The sequence below is a fragment of the Phyllobates terribilis genome, unplaced genomic scaffold (genome assembly GCF_046119375.1).
Source record: "Phyllobates terribilis strain yellow unplaced genomic scaffold, ASM4611937v1 Scaffold_12__6_contigs__length_324123572, whole genome shotgun sequence".
Classification (NCBI taxonomy): Eukaryota; Metazoa; Chordata; class Amphibia; order Anura; family Dendrobatidae; genus Phyllobates; species Phyllobates terribilis.
In genome coordinates, this window is record NW_027362772.1 from 183,086,741 (window position 1) to 183,110,349 (window position 23,609).

At 40.9% G+C, this 23,609-nt stretch overlaps 1 protein-coding gene across 5 annotated transcripts in view; it reads right to left on the reverse strand.

Moving 5' to 3' along the window:
- CAMTA1 (calmodulin binding transcription activator 1) overlaps positions 1-23,609 on the reverse strand; it is a 2,249,809-nt gene that overhangs the window by 377,404 nt on the left and 1,848,796 nt on the right. For 4 of the 5 annotated variants that reach the window (XM_073656516.1, XM_073656515.1, XM_073656520.1 and 1 more), the window contains exons 7-8: positions 19,184-19,324; positions 3,452-5,301 (exon numbers count right to left, since the gene is read on the reverse strand). In XM_073656516.1, coding sequence (XP_073512617.1) covers positions 3,452-5,301; positions 19,184-19,324 — 1,991 coding nt within the window. The remainder of the gene's footprint in view (positions 1-3,451; positions 5,302-19,183; positions 19,325-23,609) is intronic. The other variant, XM_073656517.1, reaches the window with a different exon arrangement.

The following is a 23,609-nucleotide window of genomic DNA, read 5'->3' on the forward strand; positions in this document are numbered from 1 at the left end:
AATAAAAGTAAAATAATAAAGCAACCTCATCCTTACCTTTCCATGGTTCCCACGACAGCTTCAGCTCTGCTACATCGAGATGACAGGCTGGACCGCAGCAGAACGCTGCCATCCAGCCTCTCATCCCGCAGACACTGAGAAGCGCAGGCATGCTTGCGCTCCTCAGTGTCTCTCTGTGACGTCATCCAGATGAGCCGAGTTCATGTCCAATGAACTCAGCTCACCTCATGCACGTCACTGACAGCGTGGGAAAATTCTCCTGCACTCAGCGCTTCAGCGTGAGAATTCTCCCACGCTGTCAGTGACATACATGAGGTGAGGTCATGTCCAATGAACTCAGCTCACCTCATGCACGTCACTGACAGCGTGGGAAAATTCTCACGCTGAAGTGCTGAGTGCAGGAGAATTTTCCCACGCTGTCAGTGACGTGCATGAGGTGAGCTGAGTTCATTGGACATGACATGACCTTGGCTCATCTGGATGCCGTCACAGCCAGACACTGAGGAGTGGAAGTATGCCTGCGCTTCTCAGTGTCTGCGGGATGACAGGATGGATGGCAGCGTTCTGCTGCGGTCCAGCCTGTCATCTCGATGTAGCAGAGCTGAAGCTGTCGTGGGAGCCATGGAAAGGTAAGGATGAGGTTGCTTTATTATTTTAATTTAGAACAATAAAGAATTGTGTGTTTATTTCAATTAAAGGACTTTTTTCTGGGTGTTGTGTTTTTGTAAATACTTTACTAGAAATTCATGGTGGTCATGTCTAATATTGGCGTGACCCCATGAATTTCGGGCTTAGGGCCAGCTGATAATGCCAAGCTGGCCTTAACCCCTTTATTACCCAGTGAGCCACCGCACCAGGGCCCTGGATGAGTTGGGTACAGCGCCAGAAGATGGCGCTTCTATGAACGCGCCATTTTCTGGGGCGGCTGCGGACTGCAATTTGCAGCGGGGGTGGCCCAGAAAGCTTGGGTCTACCTGCGCTGCGGATTCCAGCCCCCAGCTGCCTAGTTGTATCTGGCTGGACACAAAAATAGGGCGAAGCCCCACGCATTTTTTTTTTAAATTATTTCATGAAATTCATGGAATTTCTGGGGCGGCTGACGGCTGGTGTTTCTAGCCTGGGAGGGGGCCAATATTCATGGCACCCTTCCTGGGCTATTAATATCAGCCCCCAGCTGTCTGCCTAGCCTGTGCTAGCTATTAAATTAGGGGGGACCCCACGTTATTTTTTTTGGGGGGTTCCCCCATTTTAATAGCTAGTAAAGGCTAGGTATTCAGCTGGGGGCTGATATTAGTAGCCTGGGAAGCTCCGTGGGTATTACCCCCTTCCCAGGCTTCAAACATTTGCCCCAGCTGTCTGCTTAACCTCCGCTAGAGCCTAAAATTAAGGGGAACCCCACGCCAATTTTTTTTAAAATAAATCCTTTATTTTAACACTAAATGACAAGTACAGTAATCAACACTGTCACTGTACTTCTTATATATGTGGCTGACATGTTTCTATCTATCTAATCTATGTGTGAAGCTCTATTCTTTCTGTTATAAATTGTCGGGTACAGATGCTGAATTGCCGGCCGGCTTTTTTAAAGAGACGGTGCACGAAAACACTAATATTTTTTTTAATAAATCCTTTACACTAAATGACAAGTACAGTAAGCAACACTGTCACTGTACTTCATATATATGTGACTGACATGTTTCTATCTATCTAATCTATGTGTGAAGCTCTATTCTTTCTGTTGTAAATTGTCGGGTACCGGTGTATGCCACTGATGAATTGCCGGCTTTTCATGTCATTCTACATTATTCTTAGTTGTTTTACTTCATGTAGAATTAACCTACAAGGAAAAAAAGGGTTTATTTTCATTCCGATATTTGTGTCCCATTGACTTGCATTGGTTTCCGGTATCGGAATCGGCGATATCCGATACTTTTTGGGTATCGGCCCGATCCAATCCGATACGATATTTCCTGATATCGGAAGGTATCGCTCAACACTAATTATGACTTTTATAGCTATCGCTCTGTGCTGACATTTTTGGTTACATCTCAGTCCCAATATTTTTCTTCTAGATGGCTCCACATGCAGTTATGTCAGAGAATTAAATGGACAGTTTTATTTTTAGATATATTTTTTTATACCGTCATTATGGTTTTTGAGTGCTGCTATTTGTCTATTGATTTTAATCAAGATGTGACGGGGGATTAATTTCATCTTCTATTATTAGTTCAGATTCGGGATGATGGGCTCTTAAAATACCTGTAAATAATAACTTAAATTTTAGAAATCATTTTTATAAAAAAATGTTTCTGTCCCCTGGGAAAAGATCTTCCTCCCCGTGTTCATTAAAAGTCCACAATTATTTTTGGCAGATGGCATTTTACATTTTGACATAAAACATCTGCTCTTTCAGCCTGATTACTGTTTATTTAATGTCTCCACACGTAAGATATTACTTTATACAGAGCTGGTACGAGATGGCTGAACTTTTCACATTCTAGGGAAAAGTGACTATTTGAAAAAGTCATTTTGGTCAGAAAAATGTTATGGGATCAAATGACCCTTTTGGCCACTGGTCAAACATTTTGACCAATGACGCCATGTTGTCTTAGACATGTAACGTTAAGGAAATCTGGCATTAATCATAAAAAATTGCCTTTATTTTTGTTTTTTAACACACGCACATATTTTATTTTTTTTCTTACATTCTGCTGTATACTGTATATATTTATCTGTTTTCCTGGCATTATAGATCTTAAAGGATTCAAAAAGTTATGGTATTTTTTTTCTTTTTTTTTCTGATGATGTTGAAATTTTCTGCTGTGAGTGAGGTAGAGAGAGCTGCTTTATTCAGTGTATGGACAAAGAGCTGGAACTATGAATGGCCATAAATATCCATTGGTTTGGTTTAATCTGGTTGTTCCTCTGAATCTGGTGGATTTTTTTGCACAGCACCTCTTTGTGCCTGAGATATTGCCCCCTCTTGTATTCAAATCTATTCTTTTTAGTCAAGTGGGCGTGGTCCTAAACTCCTCTACATGAGATTCTTTTGGATGACCAAACCCAGTTTGTAACAAGACTTGATTTTCAGAATGGGGCCATGTCGAAGGGACCAGAGAGTCACAGGAACGAAAAAAAAAGTATGCCAAATTCAGGAAAACAGTGGCCTTTAGGGGAAGTGATAGATCTTTTTAACACTTAATGGGATCCTACTAAAATTCAAAGCAAACCTTAGTGTTTTCGAATAAGACAAAAAGCTGTTTTTACCCATGTTCAGTGAAGAAGGATTTTGTTTTATGAGGTCATTTTTGGAGTGATAGCTTCTCTAAAACTCTTTTTTTCAGTATTGTTCTTCAAAGTCTTATAAATGTTAAAGAGATATAGTTGGACATAGTTTAACATCATTTTGGACGGTCATGACTGGTATAGTAAAAGGCAATCAGAATCTTACCTCAGGATATGACCACTCAGGTGAGTAGTCCGTCACCATAAACAGTCGTCCACTTTGTTGCAGCATCCCCAGGGTACTTTGTGCTGCCGCTGAGACAACTTCGGCAACATGCATATAAGCCATGGTGGTGGCTCCAGTTTCAGAGTTGTTGAGCTGCATACTTGCATGCTGAGGGCTACAACAAGGTATGCACATTTCAGCCTGAGTGTATGCGGGTCTGTTACCATCTTCTGCCTGAGGCAATACATTGCTATCTCCAGTTACCAGCTGATGACTATAGATGGTGTTACTCCCTCCTTCTACTGATATAAAGTCATTGATAAGGTCAGAGAACTGGTTGCTGAAGGAGATATCAAAATGATCTAAATTAAGTTCCATGTTGGAAGAGTTACTTAATGACTGATGAGCAACAGGGTAGAGTCCTTGCACCATATTTCCCTGCAAAATAGGAAGGCCGTTGCCGTTCCTCATCGCTGTACCATTTTCTGACTGCATATAATGCTGAGCATTGCAAGCCTGAAGATCTCCAGGTTTGAGAAGGTTTTCATTGCCTTCAGACTGTTGGGATGTCTCCATTTGAACCTCCTCATTTGTCATTGTATGATAATTTGCTTGAAACTGCATAAGTTGGAGAGAAGATGTTGACTCTATTCTACCATGGTCAATTGTACCATTACAGTGGGTTGGCGTTTGACTGGATGCTTCAGTCTTGACGTTTGTCATCCCTAACGTGTTGACGTACGTGTTGCTTGAGTCATTTATACTGTTGTGGGAATTTTGTTCCAGGGGTATTGGTTTGCTGGCATCTTGTAAAAAGAAGCTAGGAGATGGGGTCTGATGGACATGTGGACTCTGCACGGTGTGGTTGAAGCTGGCTGAATAATCTTTGTTGGAGTCAATAGCACTAAAATCCATTTGCTCTAACGTGGTACTAGGACTGAGTCCACCACCTGATGGCAACAAGCTGGAGCCAGGAGTGAGGGTGAGGGTATTTGATGATGTAGATGGAAAGCTCTCCTTCGATAATTGTTGCTCGAACGTTGTGTCTTCAGTTTTTATCTCTTTTGCTAAAATTGTGTTGAAAGTAAAGCTTCGTTCTGTGCTGGATGACCTTCGCATATTAGTGCTAATATTGTCTTCTTTTAGACCACTTCCACCATATGTCTGCCCTTGCTTTGGGTTGTTGAGGAAACAGTCTGGGTCAAAATTCATTGTGGTTTCTGGGATCTTCCTGCTGTTATCGAGGGTGGTGGACAAAACAAGCTCTTCTGAGACATTAGCAGACAACATGGACAGGCTGTCTGAGTTGCCTGTTGTGGGGAAGGCAAACTTGTGGCCATCTGAACTTACTGCTAGTACGAGTCCCTGGGTGGTTGTATCTGAGGACAAGAGGTGTTGATTGGGACCAGTGTTTGGTGACATTGTGTACACTGCTTCATTTGTGACTTCAGACATAAACACAGTGGCATTTTGGGAGAGACTCCCCATGACTGAAGCAACAGCCATGCTGGAGACACCAGTGACAGCGGGACTGTCGGCCATATCTGGATCACTATTCAGGCCACTGCTGATGGACACAGGGGAGTTCTGGGTGGTGTCAGGAACCTCCACTTGATTTGTTGAAGAAACTTCTGTACTATTTTGATGGAGCAGCACTGGTTTTGCCATTTTACCATTTCTTTTCTCTCGGCTGGAGGATTTTCCATGACTGTGCTCATTCTTTCCTTCTGAAACATCATTATTTTGTACCTCTGAGTGAGCGCTGTAGCCACCTGTCCTTGGCTCGACCTTTGGTGAAATGATGCGATGTTTGGCACTGTTACATTTGTGATGAATACTGCTACCCGCACCTGTAATAGTGAAGATGACAATACCACATTAATAAAGAAGCACAATGATGATATTGAATTTTAAAGGGAGTCTCTCATCCCAAAATGCATTTTAAACAAGTTATACTGTGATATAGAGGACAATAACAACTATAAAAATCATACTAGTGCTGTACTGGTATAGTGCATGAGAAAATAACTGCTAATTTGTATGCAAATGAGTAGGCTTACGGGCACCCTAGGTGTAGCCAAGAGATCACTGCAATGTCAAACCGCCGCATTTTTTATATCGGAGGCTTCCCTCCCTCCTGATTGACAGCATTCGCTTCTTAGAGCAAATTCTGGCCAAAGTCAACTGCACGTACGGACTGACACTGCCTGTGCTAGGCCGCACACTCACAAAGTGTATAGGCACGTTTATTTTCATGGCTTCTTTCTGCTGATGCCATTTGCTATGCTTCCGGGTGTATAAGTGCAGCAAACGTGCTCAGAAGAGAGGAGCACACATGCTGACTGACTTTAGGAAGCCGAGAAGTAGGGATGCCCCCAATATTCAAAATGAGGGGGCGCAACATCGCACCAAACTCTTGGCCACGCCAAGGGTGCACCAAATCCCTCTCATTTGCATACAAATGAAGCATTTTCTTTGGCACAGATACAGGGTTAGTATGATTGTTATAGGGCTAAGATTTTATAAAATGCATTTTTGGGGTGACAGACTCCCTTTAAAGCGCACCTGTCAGCAGGATTGTGCTTAGTAAACCACGTACACTGTCAGATGGGCGCCATTATACTAAGTAAAATGATACCTTTGTTGATGAAATCAGTCCAGTGATTCTTTTATAATCTTTATTTTCAGTTCTGCCATAATGATATGCATGTGCTCTGGTGCTCTCATTATGTATTCATGTATGCCTATCTCTGCCTTGTGACAGGTCACTGTCCTTTCAGTGACCTGCCTACTGTTTTAAATACTGACTTTCTAATTTCTGTGTCACATTGAAATTTACATTCCCCAAAATGGTCGTTTGCCGAGAGAAATGCTACTGCACACGCGCAGGCGCCATTTTGCGTTTGGAAAAAGAGTTTGGTGCAGCAATATGGCGCCGCGCATGCGCAGTATCATCTTTCGGCAGCCGAGAAATGCTACTGCGCAAGCGGGGGTGACGGGGGCCATATTGCTGCAGGCAATTTTTTTTTTCTCTAGCAAAATGGCGTCCGCCCATGCGCAGTAGCTAAGCAGCGGCGCTATGTTGCTGGAGGACAAAGAAATTTACCTGCAGCAATGTGGCCGTTGCCGCCCGCGCTTGCGCAGTAGCATTTCTCAGTTGCCGCGGCCATTTTGGGGAATGTAAATTTCAATGTGACACAGAAATTACAAAGTCAGTATTTAAAATAGTAGGCAGGTCACTGAAAGCACAGTGACCTGTCACAAGGCAGAGATAGGCATACATGAATACATAATGAGAGCACCAGAGCACATGCATATCATTATGGCAGAAATGAAAATAAAGATTATAAAAGAGTCAGTGGATGAATTTCATCAACAAAGTTATCATTTTACTCAGTATAATGGCGCCCGCCTAACAGTGTATGTGGTTTAGTAAGCACAATCCTGCTGACAGGTGCGCTTTAAGAGTATAATTTTAGCGAATTCACTTAAAATTACAATTTTCACGCAAGTACATTGGTGCCTGCCATTCAAATAAAGGACAGCAATTTACTATATATATGAGGTTGGTCACAAGGGTCGATTTTGAGTAGAGTGAAAAAATATTTGTTTCGCCTAGCTTGATACAGTCTCATGTTCATTGATTTACAATGGTGTGAAAAAGTGTTTGTCCCCTTCCTGATTTCTTATTCTTTTGCATGTTTGTCACACTTAAATGTTTCAGATCACAAAACAAATTGAAATATTAGACAAAGATAACACAAGTAAACACAAAATACAGTTTTTGAATGAAGGTCTTTATTATTAAGGGAAAAAGAAATCCAAACCTACAGGGCCCTGTGTGAAAAAGTGATTGCTCCACCCTTAAAACATAAGTTAACTATGGTTTATCACATCTTTGGGAAGCTGAGTTCAATTTCCCTAGCAACACATAGGCCTGATCACTGCCACAGCTGTTCTCAATGAAGAAATCACTTACATAGGACAAACTGAAGTAGACTAAAATATACTCAAAAGCTAGGCATCATGCTGCAATCCAAAGAAATTCAGGAACAAATGAGAAATAAAGTAATTGAGACCAATCAGTCTGGAAAAGTTTATAAAGCCATTTCTAAAGCATTGGGACTCCAGCGAACCTCACTGAGAGCCATTATCCACAAATGGCGAAAACATGGAACAGTGGTTAGCCTTCCCAGGAGTGGTCGGCTGACCAAAATTACCCCAAGATCGCAGCAATGACTCATCACTTTTTCACACAGGGCCCTGTAGTTTTGTATTTCTTTTTCCCTTAATAAGACCTTCATTTAAAAACTGCATTTTGTGGTTACTTGTGTTATCTTTGTCTAATATTTCAATTTGTTTTGTGATCTGAAACATTTCAGTGTGACAAACATGCAAAAGAATAAGAAATCAGGAAAGGGGCAAACACTTTTTCACACCACTGTAAATGCAGCAGAAGTGAAGTGCCTGATATAGGGTCTGCAGTTCATGGATTCTGCTTCTGAAAAACTCACTTCATTCATCTGCTAAAGATTTCATACATTTTCTTCCTCCTCAAACCTTGTATTAAAGCAGTATAGGAACAACCTGTGAGTAATAATATTCTGTTTATTTTACATGGCAGCTTTTACAGTGTTAGAATTAGGCAAACAAGCAAGGTGATCTTCCCATGGGTGGACAAAAGCAGCATCTTTCATAAAAATACTTTAAAAGCCGCATGCAGGTTCTGAAGTTCTAAATCATGACAATATTGTACATGTAATTTGTGAGTATATTGAGTAACCTGACAGCATATAACAGAAAATGTAATAATTTCTTATTTTATTTTTCCTTTTTCTTGCCCAGATCTTATTAACCACCCACTATTTTCTGATAATGTAGGGGCAGCTGCTGGTTTATGTTTCCTGAAGATATGGGATAAAATCTTACTGATTTCACAAAATACAATAGCTATTAAAACACTAGGACAGCTCAGCTCTATTCTAGCAATCAAGCTGCAAAATGAGATGCAGACCTTGGACACGGGTGGATCTGTTTCTGGAAAAAAAAAAGATCTTTTACTAATCTCAGACAATGTGTCGTCACAAAATGAACTTCTGTTTAAATCATTTTTTTTATGTATTTTATTTTTTTAATTTGCCATTCTTTTTCCATTTCACAATAGATATATAAAAATACAAATCTTGCAATTTTCACATGGCCCTTGTTTGCTTTCTTTTAGACTAACTTTTGATTGCTTCTGTAAACAACACATGAACATTAGCAGCAATGAACAGATGCTGACTTCATCTTTTGCAATGAAGCATCTAATGAGCGTGTGCAAAAATCATTGTGGAGACAGAAGGATCAGCTGTGACATCGCCGATTGTGATTGGTGGATCCTGTGTTATCAGCTGTGTATAGAGGCGTCACCTGTCATTGTAATCCTGCCTCTGCTGATAAGAAAACTCCTGTGAACTCTTCCTGAAAGGACAGGAAGTATGAACCTAAAAAGCCCCAGTGATCAGTGTGAAAATTGCATGAAATATAAAATATATAAATTATGAAATATATTTTTTTCTTTTTTTAAATACAAGTAACACAAAAACCTGATTTAAACGATAAGTCCCTTTTTTGATGCCATATTCCTTTTCAGCTGCTAATTCATTTAAAGGGGTTGTACAGGACTATTTAATTTTTTTTTACTGTAGGCCTAAAAACAGGCAGGTAGTTGCTAACTACCTGCTGTTGTGCCCGATGCAGATCTCTGCATGCACATAACGGTTACAGATGTCTCCTGCTGGCAATTCATCAGCTTTCACTGAGGTCACGTTGGCAGAGCACCGGCTTCTTTTCCGCTCTGCCCCGTCAATGGGGCGTAACTGCCAAGATCATGCTGATTGACAGCCGGCTCCCTGCTGCCTAACTGCAGGGAGCTGGCTGTCAATCAGCATGACATCAGCAGCCCAGAAGAGGAAGAGCTGATCTGTTGACGTGGAGCAGCTGAATAATTGGCAGGAGAGGTCAGCGACCGATCCGAGCCGGCGCTGGGTAGTTGCCTCTGTTAGCAACTACCTGCCCTTTATCTAATAAACCCATAGTAAAGCAATAAAATAGTCCTGTATAGAGATGAGCGAACCCAAACTTAAAAGTTTGGCGTTCGCACCGTACAGTTACTGTCTGGTGCTAAACTCCGAACACAGACTTTCCCCAGAAGTCTGTAGCCATGTTCGGAGTTCAGAGTTCCAGGGAAAAGAGAGAGAAAATTTTCCATCTCAAAAGTTTGAGTCCCCATTGTTTTCAATGGGGTTTGGGTTCTGGTTCAAGTTCAGGTACAGTTCTGGTACCAGAACCGAACTTTGGAATAAGGTTCGGGTCGGGTACCAGAACCTGAACTTCTATGGGTCGGCTCATCCCTTGCCCTTTTAATGGTAATTGGTGCTGATACAGTGTGTATATTATTAGAATGGTTGTTTTAGGCCAATAGAAAATTTGAGGACTTTCTTTAAATTTTCATTTGATGGATACTGATTAAATTTTAGCTATTGTAGCATAGAATCATAGAAAATCATTGATCTCATTGTAGATATCTGGCAGTGAATGTTGGCGAGACGGCGGCAAATTAACAACTGTCCTCCACTTGACAACAAAAAGGAAACAACTTCCCATCAAATTCAGTACATAACAATATTTACTTTATGAAAGACTATTTACATAACAAACCGCCTCTTGCGGATTTATTCTCTGACACTTGTCTTAAACAGAGTAAGAAAAACGGGGCTGTTCATTAGTGCTGAAGAAGGGAAAGGTCAAGAATTGGGGTCATTGTTGTTTTGGTGCTGACAGAAGCTACCGATAAATACAGCTTGTGTGTGAACTATGCACAATTAATGGGGCTATCGCCTCAAACGATATTACATTGTGCGTTAATGAAACATTTCAAAACACTACAGGATAGATGAGGCGTTTAGTGCAGCAATGTGATCTGATGTTGATGTTGCTAAAATTAAAAAGAACACTGTATGTTTAAGATCATAAAAAGTTAAGTAACTCTGTAAATACTTTCACTGATATGAACCATCAGTTGAGATTTAATAATATAACTAGAAACCAGCTTTTCTGTCTGAATTCTCTGAATGGAGAATAGAACAACATATAATTAAAAATTAGACAGAGATAAGAAAGGCAACAGATTTGCAAAGAAAGTTATTATTTTATGTTAATGATGAAACCTAGTAACTTTGTTCAAAAAATGTGAATTTTCACTTTACAGCGCCACTCCATCATTTTGTTTACTTATTTCTGTGCTGGATTGGTGCTACTAACGTCAGGTCCCTGCTCCTAATATTATACTCACCACCCGCTATATTCAGCACTTCCCGCCATCGCTCCAGTTCCGGTGCCATCTTGTGACCGCAACTTCTGCTGACCGGAAGTTATAGGCAATGGTAACAAGCTCTCAATGTAAGTCTAAGGCTGTGTTCACACATCATGTTTTTTTCAGCATTTTTTGATGCTTTTTTATGCAAATTTTCAGCTGCTTTTTGCATCACCAGCAAAGTCTATGAGATTCCAGAATTTTTAGTTCACACATGTTTTTTTTTGTTCAGGATTTTGTGCCTTTCATGTTTTTTTTTTAAATAGAGCATGTCACTTTTTTCAGCGTTTTTTCACCCATGGAAAGTAATGGGTGGTGGAAAAAACGCTGAAAAAAACGCACCAAAAACGCAGGTAGCTTTTTTTCAGCGTTTTTGATGCCAAAATAGAATTTTTTTTTTCCACTGAACATTATGTACATGCATAAAAAGAGATAGAAGGATAGTGAAAAAAACGCTGAAAAAACACATAAAAAATGCACCAAAACTGCAAGAAAATCCTGAACAAACCTCCCTTGGGAGATCAGGTTTTGCTGTAGAAAATTGATGCCAAAAAACATGATGTGTGAACATAGCTTAAGGGAGACTTGTTCTGGCTCTTGTAGAATTACATTGAAAAGTAACCTCCGGCTCACCCAGCAAGCCCTAGAGAGATCCGGCAGATCCCAAACTGCTGCATACTGACCGGAGCGGCGCAGATAAAAGATGAAGACATCGGTTGGTAAGTGTTAGAATAGAGACAGGGACCTTATATTAGTAGCACCACTTCAACACTGCAATGAAAAAAACACTGAAGTGGTACTTTAAGGATATTTATGAGTATAATGCAACAATTGTTAACTATCTTGAGTAAGAGGGGTCTAATACTGGTGCTACAATATGACCTTGGTTGCAACACATATTGCATGTCCAAAGATCGTCTTATGCCGCAGCTATGTTACAGCAAAAGTCAAGTGAGTGCATTTGGATTTTTGCACCATGTGGCAACAGTCAAAATCGCCTTGTAGCCGCAGCCCCAAGGAATAGCACATGTCCTGGTTGCAGTAGTTGTCAGTTTTCTTTTTCACCCACACAGGTAATAGCATCTCTTGAATCAATGTTGCATGAGTGTAAAGTAAAACCAATATCTGGGCGCTTTGGTGCTCACATCATTTATTCCAGGATTCTTGGGTTTGGCACAAATTTTGAACCATTATAACACGTAATGACACATAGGATCTATATAGGTTATGAATAGGAAATAAGTTATGCAGGTGTATGCTGGCATAGCTTAGGTTAGTCATTATGTTAGTATTGCTATGGTTAATATGTTATACAGTGGGTACGGAAAGTATTCAGAACCCTTTAAATTTTTCACTCTTTGTTTCATTGCAGCCATTTGGTAAATTCTAAAAAGTTCATTTTTTTCTCATTAAAGTACACTCTGCACCCCATCTTGACTGAAAAAAAAACAGAAATGTAGAAATTTTTGCAAATTTATTAAAAAAGAAAAACTGAAATATCACATGGTCATAAGTATTCAGACCCTTTGCTCAGTATTGAGTAGAAGCACCCCTTTGAGCTAGTACAGCCATGAGTCTTCTTGGGAATGATGCGACAAGTTTTTCACACCTGGATTTGGGGATCCTCTGCTATTCTTCCTTGCAGATCCTTTCCAGTTCCGTCAGGTTGGATGGTGAACGTTGGTGGACAGCCATTTTCAGGTCTCTCCAGAGATGCTCAATTGGGTTTAGGTCAGGGCTCTGGATGGCCCAGTCAAGAATCATCACAGAGTTGTTCTGAAGCCACTCCTTTGTTATTTTAGCTGTGTGCTTAGGGTCATTGTCTTGTTGGAAGGTGAACCTTCGGCCAAGTCTGAGGTCCAGAGCACTCTAGAAGAGGTTTTCATCCAGGATATCTCTGTACTTGGCCACATTCATGTTTCCTTCAATTGCAACCAGTCATCCTGTCCGTGCAGCTGAAAAACACCCCCATAGCATGATGCTGCCACCACCATGTTTCACTGTTGGGATTGTATTGGGCAGGGGATGAGCAGTGCCTGGTTTTCTCCACACATACCGCTTAGAATTATCACCAGAAAGTTCTATCTTCGTCTTCGTCTCATCAGACCAGTGAATCTTATTTCTCATAGTCTGGGAGTCCTTCATGTGTTTTTGAGCAAACTCTATGTGGGCTTTCATATGTCTTGCACTGAGGAGAGGCTTCTGTCGGGCCACTCTGCCATAAAGGCCAGACTGGTGCAGGGCTGCAGTGATAGTTGACTTTGTGGAACTTTCTCTCATCTCCCTACTGCATCTCTGGAGCTCAGCCACAGTGATCTTGGGGTTCTTCTTTACCTCTCTCACCAAAGCTCTTCTCCCACGATTGCTCAGTTTGGCTGGACGGCCAGGTCTAGGAAGACTTCTGGTAGTCCCAAACTTCTTCCATTTAAGGATTATGGAGGCCACTATGCTTTTAGGAACCTTGAGTACTGCAGAAATTCTTTTGTAACCTTGGCCAGATCTGTGCCTTGCCACAATTCTGTCTCTGAGCTCCTTGGGCAGTTCCTTTGAGCTCATGATTCTCATTTGGTCTGACATGCACTCTGAGCTGTGAGGTCTTATATAGACAGGTGTGTGCCTTTCCAAGTCAAGTCCTATCAGTTTAATTAAACACAGCTGGACTCCAATGAAGGAGTAGAACCATCTCAAGGAGGACCACAAGGAAATGGACAGCATGTGACTTAAATATGAGTGTCTGAGCAAAGGGTCTGAATACTTATGATCATGTGATATTTCAGTTTTTCTTTTTTAATAAATTTGCAAAAATTTCTGCATTTCTGTTTTTTTTCAGTCAAGATGGGGTGCAGAGTGTACTTTAATGAGAAAAAAAATGAACTTTTCAGAATTTACCAAATGGCTGCAATGAAACAAAGAGTGAAAAATTTAAAGGGGTCTGAATACTTTCCGTACTCACTGTATCTTGCTTTTATTAACATTTAAACAATTTATATTCAGCTTAATAACTTTGTTTTTCATTTTTGCTTAGCATAAAAAAAAACCCAGGCAGAGTGTAGGTTTTGCTAATTTGGGGGAATTTTTCAGACATTGTCTAGCTTCTTAAGACTAGCTGTAATTTACAGGAGTGTTGACCTTATATGCTTGCTGCTGTTATGTTGACCTTGCGCCCTTATATGCTTGCTGCTGTTATGTTGACCTTATATGCTTGCTGCTGTTATGTTGACCTCATACCCTTATATACTTGCTGCTGTTATGTTGACCTTATACCCTTATATGCTTGCTGCTGTTATGTTGACTGTATACCCTTATATGCTTGATGCTGTTATGTTGACCGTATACCCTTATATGCTTGCTGCTGTTATGTTGACCATATACCCTTATATGCTTGCTGCTGTTATGTTGACCTCATAGCCTTATATGCTTGCTGCTGTTATGTTGACCTTATACCCTTATATGCTTGCTGCTGTTATGTTGACCTCATACCCCTATATACTTGCTGCTGTTATGTTGACCATATACCCTCATATACTTGCTGCTGTTATGTTGACCTTATACACTTATATGCTTGCTGCTGTTATGTTGACCGTATACCCTTATATGCTTGATGCTGTTATGTTGACCGTATACCCTTATATGCTTGCTGCTGTTATGTTGACTTCATAGCCTTATATGCTTGTTGCTGTTATGTTGACCTTATACCCTTATATGCTTGCTGCTGTTATGTTGACCATATACCCTTTTATGGTGTTACCATTGTTCACTTCCTTTTTATAAATTGGTAATAAAAAGCATACTTGTCATATGGCCCAGCAGACAGACTTTGTACACAGACAGACTCCTGTGTATGCTTTGTTTCCAATTGGTCGACCCCTTAATTTGGGGAAACCTGGCAAACATCCAAGACCACTTGTATCTACCCCAAAGCTCTCCCTAAAGAGGGGTTTCCATGACAGTATAAATAATCAATCCTCATAGTATCTTTATAATACCACTATTCTCCAAGGCACTATATGGCAGAGGTACAATTGCTCTTGGCATCACTATAGGTATGCCATTGGCTCTACCAGTCTGAGATGTGCCATTATTACATAATATTGCATACTAACACCACTCGAAGACTCACATTTCCAAGTGTTGGGAGAAGTATTCTGTTCCTTATAAATATCCCTCCCACTTAATATGAGCTACGGCTTAAAGGACACTCTCCAGTAACCTATATCCTACATTACCGCTGACTCTATGCCATGTTTAATGACTGTTTTCTTATAACAAGGTTTCTGTAAATTATCCTGCATTATATTTGCACAAATCTTTGGCTCAAATTCTCTGCCGCTTGCTGTGAAGGCCCATGAATTTTTGATCTTTCTTCTGCTAATTGTTTTCCTTTTCTTCCCAGAAACTTTAATTATTCTATAATGACCCAAAAGGAGATGAAAGGTAATCCTTCCTTACTAATGGCCGTAATTACTTGTGTCAAGAAGCTGGGTCAGTTTCAAGTGCTTGGGAAGAAAGAAAAGGAAAAACAATGATTTTAAAACCAAGTGCTTAAAAAAATAAAAATAAAGAACATTGATCTAGCAATACAATAGCAAGACATAAAACTCCAAACTTATACCAACGTTATACAGAAGTGCAGATGAAATCACAATGTCTTTTAATTTTGACACTCGCAAGGACTTTTCTCCTCCCACGAGGGGCAAACACAGAAATCACAGGACACAATACCCAAAATCTGCATCTCATTCCCTCACTGAGAGCTGTATGAAATGTCCTATCCTTTTATCCAAGTTAATGTCTACCATTCCATATAAAGGGACAAAAATCTGCTGATTAATTTATTAATTTATCTGCACAAGGGAACCCAGGTTTTCTGAATTTATAATATTATTAAAGGAAATCTGTCACCCCCAAAATGCTAATTAAACCACTTATACAAATATGTAGGGGACTTACCCCTATAAAAGTCCTACATGTAGTGTAAATTTTAGTAGTTTAGTAACTGTAAAAAAGAAAAAAAATATCTGTATGCAAATAAGGGCGCTTCAGTGCACCGACCTTCTCGGCCACCTGCGGCTTTAAAGTGGGTTTTTCTATGGAAAGCTGCAGCATCTCAGAGGCAAACATACATAGCTGAAACCATATAGTCTAATTGACTGCAGACTAGTGAATCCTCACAGCGCGCACACTGCACGCTGTTAGGATTCTCCGCTGTCAGGAGCAACAGGTGCGTGACCGCAAGCATGTGATTTGCATACATGCAGTCATGTGCCGACTAGGCATGCAATGCAAGTGTATTAAGCGAGGCTGGGCACTTCTAGTTAGAATGGGGACGGAAGTATGCAAATTGCATACTTGCAGTCACATGACTGTTGCTCCTGGTGCCGGCACCAGAGAATCTTGAAAGCGCGCACTGTGAGGATTAACTAGTCTGCAGTCATATAGAGTGACTGCAGACTTGTACTCCAAGGCCGGACAACTGTTTTAACTTCGACCTCTTTTCTTTAACCTATGGATAGTAGCATGCTCAGCAATGATTCCATGTGTCAGCCAGCGGCTTTCTTATAGGGAACACAAGAGTTCTAAGCAGAGCGAACGCTCCTGGGTAAGGGAGAAACACCTGAGATGGCTGTCAGCCGAACGACCGGCCAAGCATCATTCGGCCGACAGCCATCTATTGTATATGGCCAGTTTTAAGAGTTTGACCTAAAGCTCTTCATTAACCTTATCTTGCAAGTAGAGCTGTTTTATGAACATAGGACATTCTTTCTCTCTGTAATAAAAACCAACATTCATACTTCTCTAGTGTAATGCTATCTCCTCTCTATATCTCACCGATTCCTGCTTCTCTCCATATGATCATGTTTGTAACCACAGGTGTTCTGTTACTTTGTTGCATAAAATGTTTCCTATTCTGCCACAACACAAACAAATATTATAATAGCGCCTCTCTTATCTTTGACAATAGAGAAACACTTGCATCACATTACTTCATTAAATCATTGCCCTGCCTTACTGGAATGCTAATTATTGCATTTCAAAGGTTGCAGTTTTGTAAAGTGACTGCTTGTGTGCTCTTTTGGCCCTAGCTTTATTGTATATTAGAGTCTTCTTTTCCTCAGAAATAGCTCCACTCTTACGTAGTGGCTGTGTCTGGTATTACAGCTCAAATACATGGGGTGGAGCTGCAATACCAAGCACCTCCACTAAACAAGAGTGGCGCTGTTTATGGAATACAAGATAAACATTATATTTAAATGGAAACATCCTCTTTAAATTTCCTATTACTTTCATGATATGGTCAGGAAGGGTTTTCACCCTCTTTCCCTGGACTTCTTATGATATATATGTAAACTCCATAGCCTTGCTAAGTCCCTCTGTATCTTGTTTTCAATCTGGGTACACATTAGCTGCACTAGCAAACTGAGATATGTTCTTTTTTTGGCTCTTGGGCAATTGCGTTGTTGAATCTGCAAGTATATGAATAATTTGTGCATGGAAGCAAAAGGCCAGTGAGATACCAATGAATATATGTGAGCATGAAAAAATCCCATTATGTCTGTGCAGCAATAATATAGGCTGCTCCTAATAATACTGCAGGACAGTCGTGCAATAAATATGGAATAGTGAAATAGTATAAGCTGAGGTCATTAAACAGCTGACATCGGTATGGGCCGAGCTGAAAATAGGCATAAAATACACTGTAAGGAACAGAACAATAGCAAATATAATAATAATAATGGCCAGATGTAAACAGTGTATGGAGCAGAACACCACAGCTCGGTGCACTGTTTAGTGGTCACTGGCAGGTACTGCAGATCAACTCCCATTGTAAAGAATAGGAGATGAACAGTACTTATCAGCAGTCACTGAACAGTGCACCGAGCTGTGGTGTTCTGCTCCATACACTGTTTATATCCGGCCAGTGCCAGAGGTGATAGCTGATTGGTGAGGACCCCCAAATATCTTATATAGATGTCCTATACTAAGACTCTATCTATTGACAAAACATTGGATCGCACTCGGACCAATGTTATTCTATGGGGCTGTGCACATGTCCAATTTTTTCCTCTGACCGAGTCGCTTGGAGGAAAAAAATTGCAGCATGCCAAAGTTGGATCCAATTATCAGATTGCGCTAGGCCATGCAAGTCAATGAGTCCATTGAAAACATTGGACTGCACTCGAATGACATCTGAGTGCAGTCTGATTTTCATAGACTGACAGAATGGAGACGATGGAGAGGTTTTTTTTTCCATCTTCTCGTCATCCAAGAAAATCTGATCACACTATGATCACATTCTGATCAAACTCTAATCAGAGTGTTATTATCATAATCGGCCCAGTACTCTAGGATGGGAGAATATATGGTCGTCTGACTCTGCACCTAGCTTTAGGGTAGATATCAGGTCAGAGGGTGACCAAAACCCTGAAGCACCGAACCAGATGCTTTGAAGTTTGACGGTGAGCCAAGGTAGGCAGTGAACAGAGCTGGATCAGATCAGGTCCATTCACTGTCTTGCAGTCATTGTCGGTACAGCAGCTTAGCTGGACTATCCCTTTAAGACTATCCAATATTGTGAGTGTGTCACCTGAGATAGAGGCAGGATGAATAACTATAATACTCCATGGGGGAAAAAGGATAGAGTTTGATATAAAGACCTATGTCTATGACATCATTGGTTAGGGCTATATGATTCTTGGAGAGGAGTCTCTTACCTTTGTCAACACCCCAGGTTTGGACATATATGAAACAAATTTAAAGCAGATTTAAAGTGCAAAAAAATCACCCTAGAATGGACTTGTCTAATAAAACAGAATTTCCCTAAATATAACTTGAACCTTTGCAACATGCTGATTGTCATTATATAAAAATGTCAATATATATTATTTTTAAACTGGAACAAATGAGTTTGCAAGTTGCGCCAAAAAGTGAGAATATACATGTCTCCTTGCCTTGCTTGCAAATCCATGATATATTCTAACAAATTCTAAATGATTGTAGTAAGTGTTTAGTTTGCGCACAATTGCCGCTACTCTGGCACCCCAGGCAATGTCCTTTGGGCACGTCATTGAAAATTTTGGCATTTCTATAGATTTTTGGTTTATACTTTTAATTTTGGGTTTATTTATTCACAGGGTGCAGATGTCATCAATGTGCCGTAACCCATATATCAACAAGCAGTCCTTAGCGCTGTCTTATGGACTGACTAAGGTTGACTACTTGCTATGGGTTAAGACTTTTTTGCACAGTGTTATTAGATAAACCCCAAAGCAAACTTAGCTCCACATGAATAAAATAAGCCTTCTGGTGAGAATGGCCGGTGACATTATTAAACAATGGCTAATAGTGAGCGCCCTTTGTTAGAGCTCTATAGTTACCTAAGTTGCCAGTGCAGAGACAGTTGTGCGTCCGAGGTTGAGGTTTGCTCTGGTGACTGTCGAGTATCTGCTGAACAAGGTGCTCCACAGAAAACCCTGAACTGCTGTTTCCATTGCTGCACGTCCACTTAATACCGTGAACTGTGGAGAGAATATTGGAGGCCAAAGTCAGAAACAACTTAATTTTTTTCTTTTTTTGTGTGTTTTTTTTTCTTTTGTTTCATTATCTCTCTTACAGTGTAAGCAATGCAAGCAGCGAATTGTAGGCAGAAACAATACTCATGAGAACCATGGACACTATTTGCAATACAGGGGGGTGCATTTGTAGGCGTACGGTGTCTATTCATATTATTTTTCTATTGCTTTAACTGGATAGGTAGCCCCGATGGAATGGACACAACGATCATCAGACCTTACCCGGATTTACTTTTTCTTATGGTGAGTTATCAGAGATTAGTTATAGTCCAGAAAACCATGCACAGTTGAGTCAACTAGTATTTAAACTGTATACCTACGTCTGTACACCCTGTGTAAGGCAGCTTCTGTCTATACATACCAATCAGGTTGGTGTCCAATCAACATGTGCAGCAGGGCCCCACCCTTACCATGTGCCATATAACAATGTCTTCTTATGTGGCAGAGGGGTCCTGAGACCCCAGGACCAGAGTCGACTTCTACACTCCCTATACCTGATCATATTTCAGGTGTTTGCTTGTTATAGGTTAAGTCCCATTTTTCTGCATTTATCGATGTACATAAGACAGACTTAAAGGGGTTCACCAGGACGATTTTATTTCTTTTTACTTAGGGCCTAAAAACTGACAAGCAGGTAATTGCTAACAGAAGCAACAACCTGCATGTTCTACCCGTCGCTGGCTCAGAGCGGTCACCGAACGCTCCTACCCAGAAATTCAGCTGTTTCACACCAGCTCTTCCTCTTCTGGGCTGCTCTGTCGATGTCATGCTGATTGACAGCCGGCTCCCCGCAGTTAGGCAGCAGGGAGCTGACAGTCAATTAGCATGACATCAGCGGTCACGCCCGTCAACACAGCAGAGCAGAAGAGAAGCCGCTGCTTTGTCAACTTGATATCAGTGGAAGCCGCAGAAGTTAGCAACAACCTGTTAGTTCTTAAGCCCATAGTAAAAAAAAATATATATAGTCCGGGATAACCCCTTTAAGGACTCGCTCACATGAGCGTATAACAAAACACAGCCGAGTGCTATCTGATGTTTTATGGGGCAGTGCAGATCTGCTATTTTGTTCTTATGCTGCAAGTGGCTCTGGAATTTAGATCACGTGCACCCATTTAAGTCAATGGGTGGATGTGAAACATCAGACTGCGGTCGGATGTCATCTGAGTGCAGTCCTACATTCGTGGACAGAGACAATGAAGAAGATGGAGAAATTAAGTTCTCCATCTTCTCCACACTTGTGGTACTATTCTCTCGTGTGAGAGAATCAGATTACACTAACATGACACTCGACTCAAACACTGACAGAATTTGAGCCAAGTGTGATTGGCATAATAGGCCCGATTCTCTTTCATGAGATAATGTATGATTGTGTGATCCCAGCCTAAATGATCACATTTTTGCACATTGGGAGAAAATTGTCTTTTATAGAGAATCGGCTATAGACATCGGGCCCAATTCACCAAGGTGTTAATGTCTGAATTCTGGCATAGAACACCTTGAAATGAAGCAAAATATTTGCGCAACTTGAAGGTGCACAAAAGTTTTACGACTTTTGGCTTTTTTAGCCAAGCCTCAGCTAGCTTCTCTAAAGTGGGGCATTCTCGGCCAGCTTCACATGATGGAGCATGGCAATGCCCGCCTGGCAAATTCATCATAATTTACAGTACTTTAATCACATAAATTACTTTAAAAATGTACTCCAGTCCCTTACTGTAACATTTCTGGCAGAGGTGCACGGCAGTTGTAAGATACACCTACTTCATTAAGTGGTAGGCTGGGCACCTCTTAATGAATTAGGTGCATCTTACTCCAGCAGTCCCTTTATTAACAATGGAGCGATTGCTGCTGTTTAACTATTTAAATGCTGCTCTCAATCAATGACAGCGGAATTTGAACAGTGCGATCATCGGTGCTCGCACTCATCAGCACCCATTGCGATAAAGGGGCGCCAAAGGGTTCTCTGGTAGTCTTCTTGGTACTGTTATGATGCGTATCTATAGGTTGGGCTTCAAAGTAGACTGTGATTTATACTATCTACTGCAATACGATTGTGGGTTAAAGTCACCTAAATGGACTAAAAAATAAAATAAACAATAAAAAAAAACTTCAGTTCCTCCCAAAACTACAATAACAAGTGATCCATATGTTATGTGAACCCTTAAAAAGTATCAGTAACTTCAACTTAGCACACACAAAAAAAAACTATGCGCGTTTGCTATTGCTGTAATTGTACTAACCTGGACAATCATGTTTCTGGGTTATTTCTACTGCACTCCATAAAAACAAAATGCGAAAAAACCATAGTGGATTTGATTTTTTTTTCACAATTTCACTGTATTTGGATTTTTTTCCCCCCAATTTTCAGAACATAATATGATAAAATGAATGATCTCAAACAAAACTACAACTTGTTTCGCCCCCCAAAAATATGGCTATAATGAATGAAAAATATAAAAGTTATTGCACTTGGAAGAAAGGGATGAAAAAACAAAAATGAAAAACTGACCAGTTCACTTGGAGTTAAATGTGTCCAAACTTTATCATGCCCATGCTATTTGCAAAGTTGCTTGTTTATTTATTGATTTTTGCTTAGATGCTTTGCAATTACTTGTAAAAGGGAACATTGACTTCAAATTAATTGTTACTTTATTAAATACAGTCCAAAAAGCAAAACGTGTACCAGCTCACCGGGTGTAGTTAGACTTGTGTAGGCTCTGTACCTCATTTCCCTTTCCTGTAACCTCTGTACCTCATTTTCTTTTCCTGTAGCCTCTGTAAATCATTTCCCTTTCCTGTAGCCTCTGTACCTCATTTCCCTTTCCTGTCGTGTCTGTACCTCATTTCCCTTTCATGTAGCGTCTGTACCTCATTTCCCTTTCCTGTAGCCTCTGTACCTAGTTTCCCTTTCCCGTAGCCTCTGTACAGCATTTCCCTTTACTGTAGCCTCTGTATCTCATTTCCCATTTCCCATTTCCTGTAGCCTCTGTACCTCATTTCCCTTTCCTGTAGCCTCTATACCTAGTTTCCCTTTCCTGTAGCCTCTGTACCTCATGTCCCTTTCCTGTAGCCTCTGTACCTTGTTTCCCTTTCCTGTAGCCTCTGTACCTTGTTTCCCTTTCCTGTAGCCTCTGTACCTCATTTCCCTTTCCTGTAGCCTCTGTACCTTGTTTCCCTTTCCTGTAGCCTCTGTACCTCATTTCCCTTTCCTGTAGCCTCTGTACCTCTTTTCCATTATCTGTAGCCTCTGTACCTCATTTCAATTTACTGTAGCCTGTGTACCTCGTTTCCATTTCCTGTAGCCTCTGTACCTCATTTCCTTTTCCTGCAGCCTCTGTATCTCATTTCCCATTTCCTGTAGCCTCTGTATCTCATTTCCCATTTCCTGCAACCTCTGTACCTCATTTCCATTTCCTGTAGCCTCTGTATCTCATTTCCCATTTCCTGCAGTCTCTGTATCTCATTTCCCATTTCCTGCAGCCTCTGTACCTCATTTCCATTTCCTGTAGCCTCCGTATCTCATTTCCCATTTCCTGTAGCCTCTGTATCTCATTTCCTGCAGCCTCTGTACCTCATTTCCATTTCCTGCAGCCTCTGTACCTCATTTCCATTTCCTGTAGCCTCTGTACCTCATTTCCCTTTCCTGTAGCCTCTGTACCTCATTTCCCTTTCCTGTAACCTCTGTATCTCATTTTCTTTTCCTGTAGCCTCTGTACCTCATTTCCCTTTCCTGTAGCCTCTGTGTCTCATTTCCCATTTTCTGTAGCTTCTGTATCTCTTTTCCCATTTCCTGCAGCCTCTGTACCTCATTTCCATTTCCTGTAGCCTCTGTATCTAATTTCCCATTTCCTGCAGCCTCTGTATCTCATTTTCCATTTCCTGCAGCCTCTGTACCTCATTTCCATTTCCTGTAGCCTCTGTATCTCATTTCCCATTTCCTGTAGCCTCTGTACCTCATTTCCTGCAGCCTCTGTACTTCATTTCCATTTCCTGCAGCCTCTGTACCTCATTTCCATTTCCTGTAGTCTCTGTACCTCATTTCCCTTTCCTGTAGCCTCTGTATCTCATTTCCCATTTCCTGTAGTCTCTGTATCTCATTTCCTGCAGCCTCTGTACCTCATTTCCATTTCTTGTAGCCTCTGTATCTCATTTCCCATTTCCTGTAGCCTCTGTATCTCATTTCCTGCAGCCTATGTACCTCATTTCCATTTCCTGCAGCCTCTGTACCTCATTT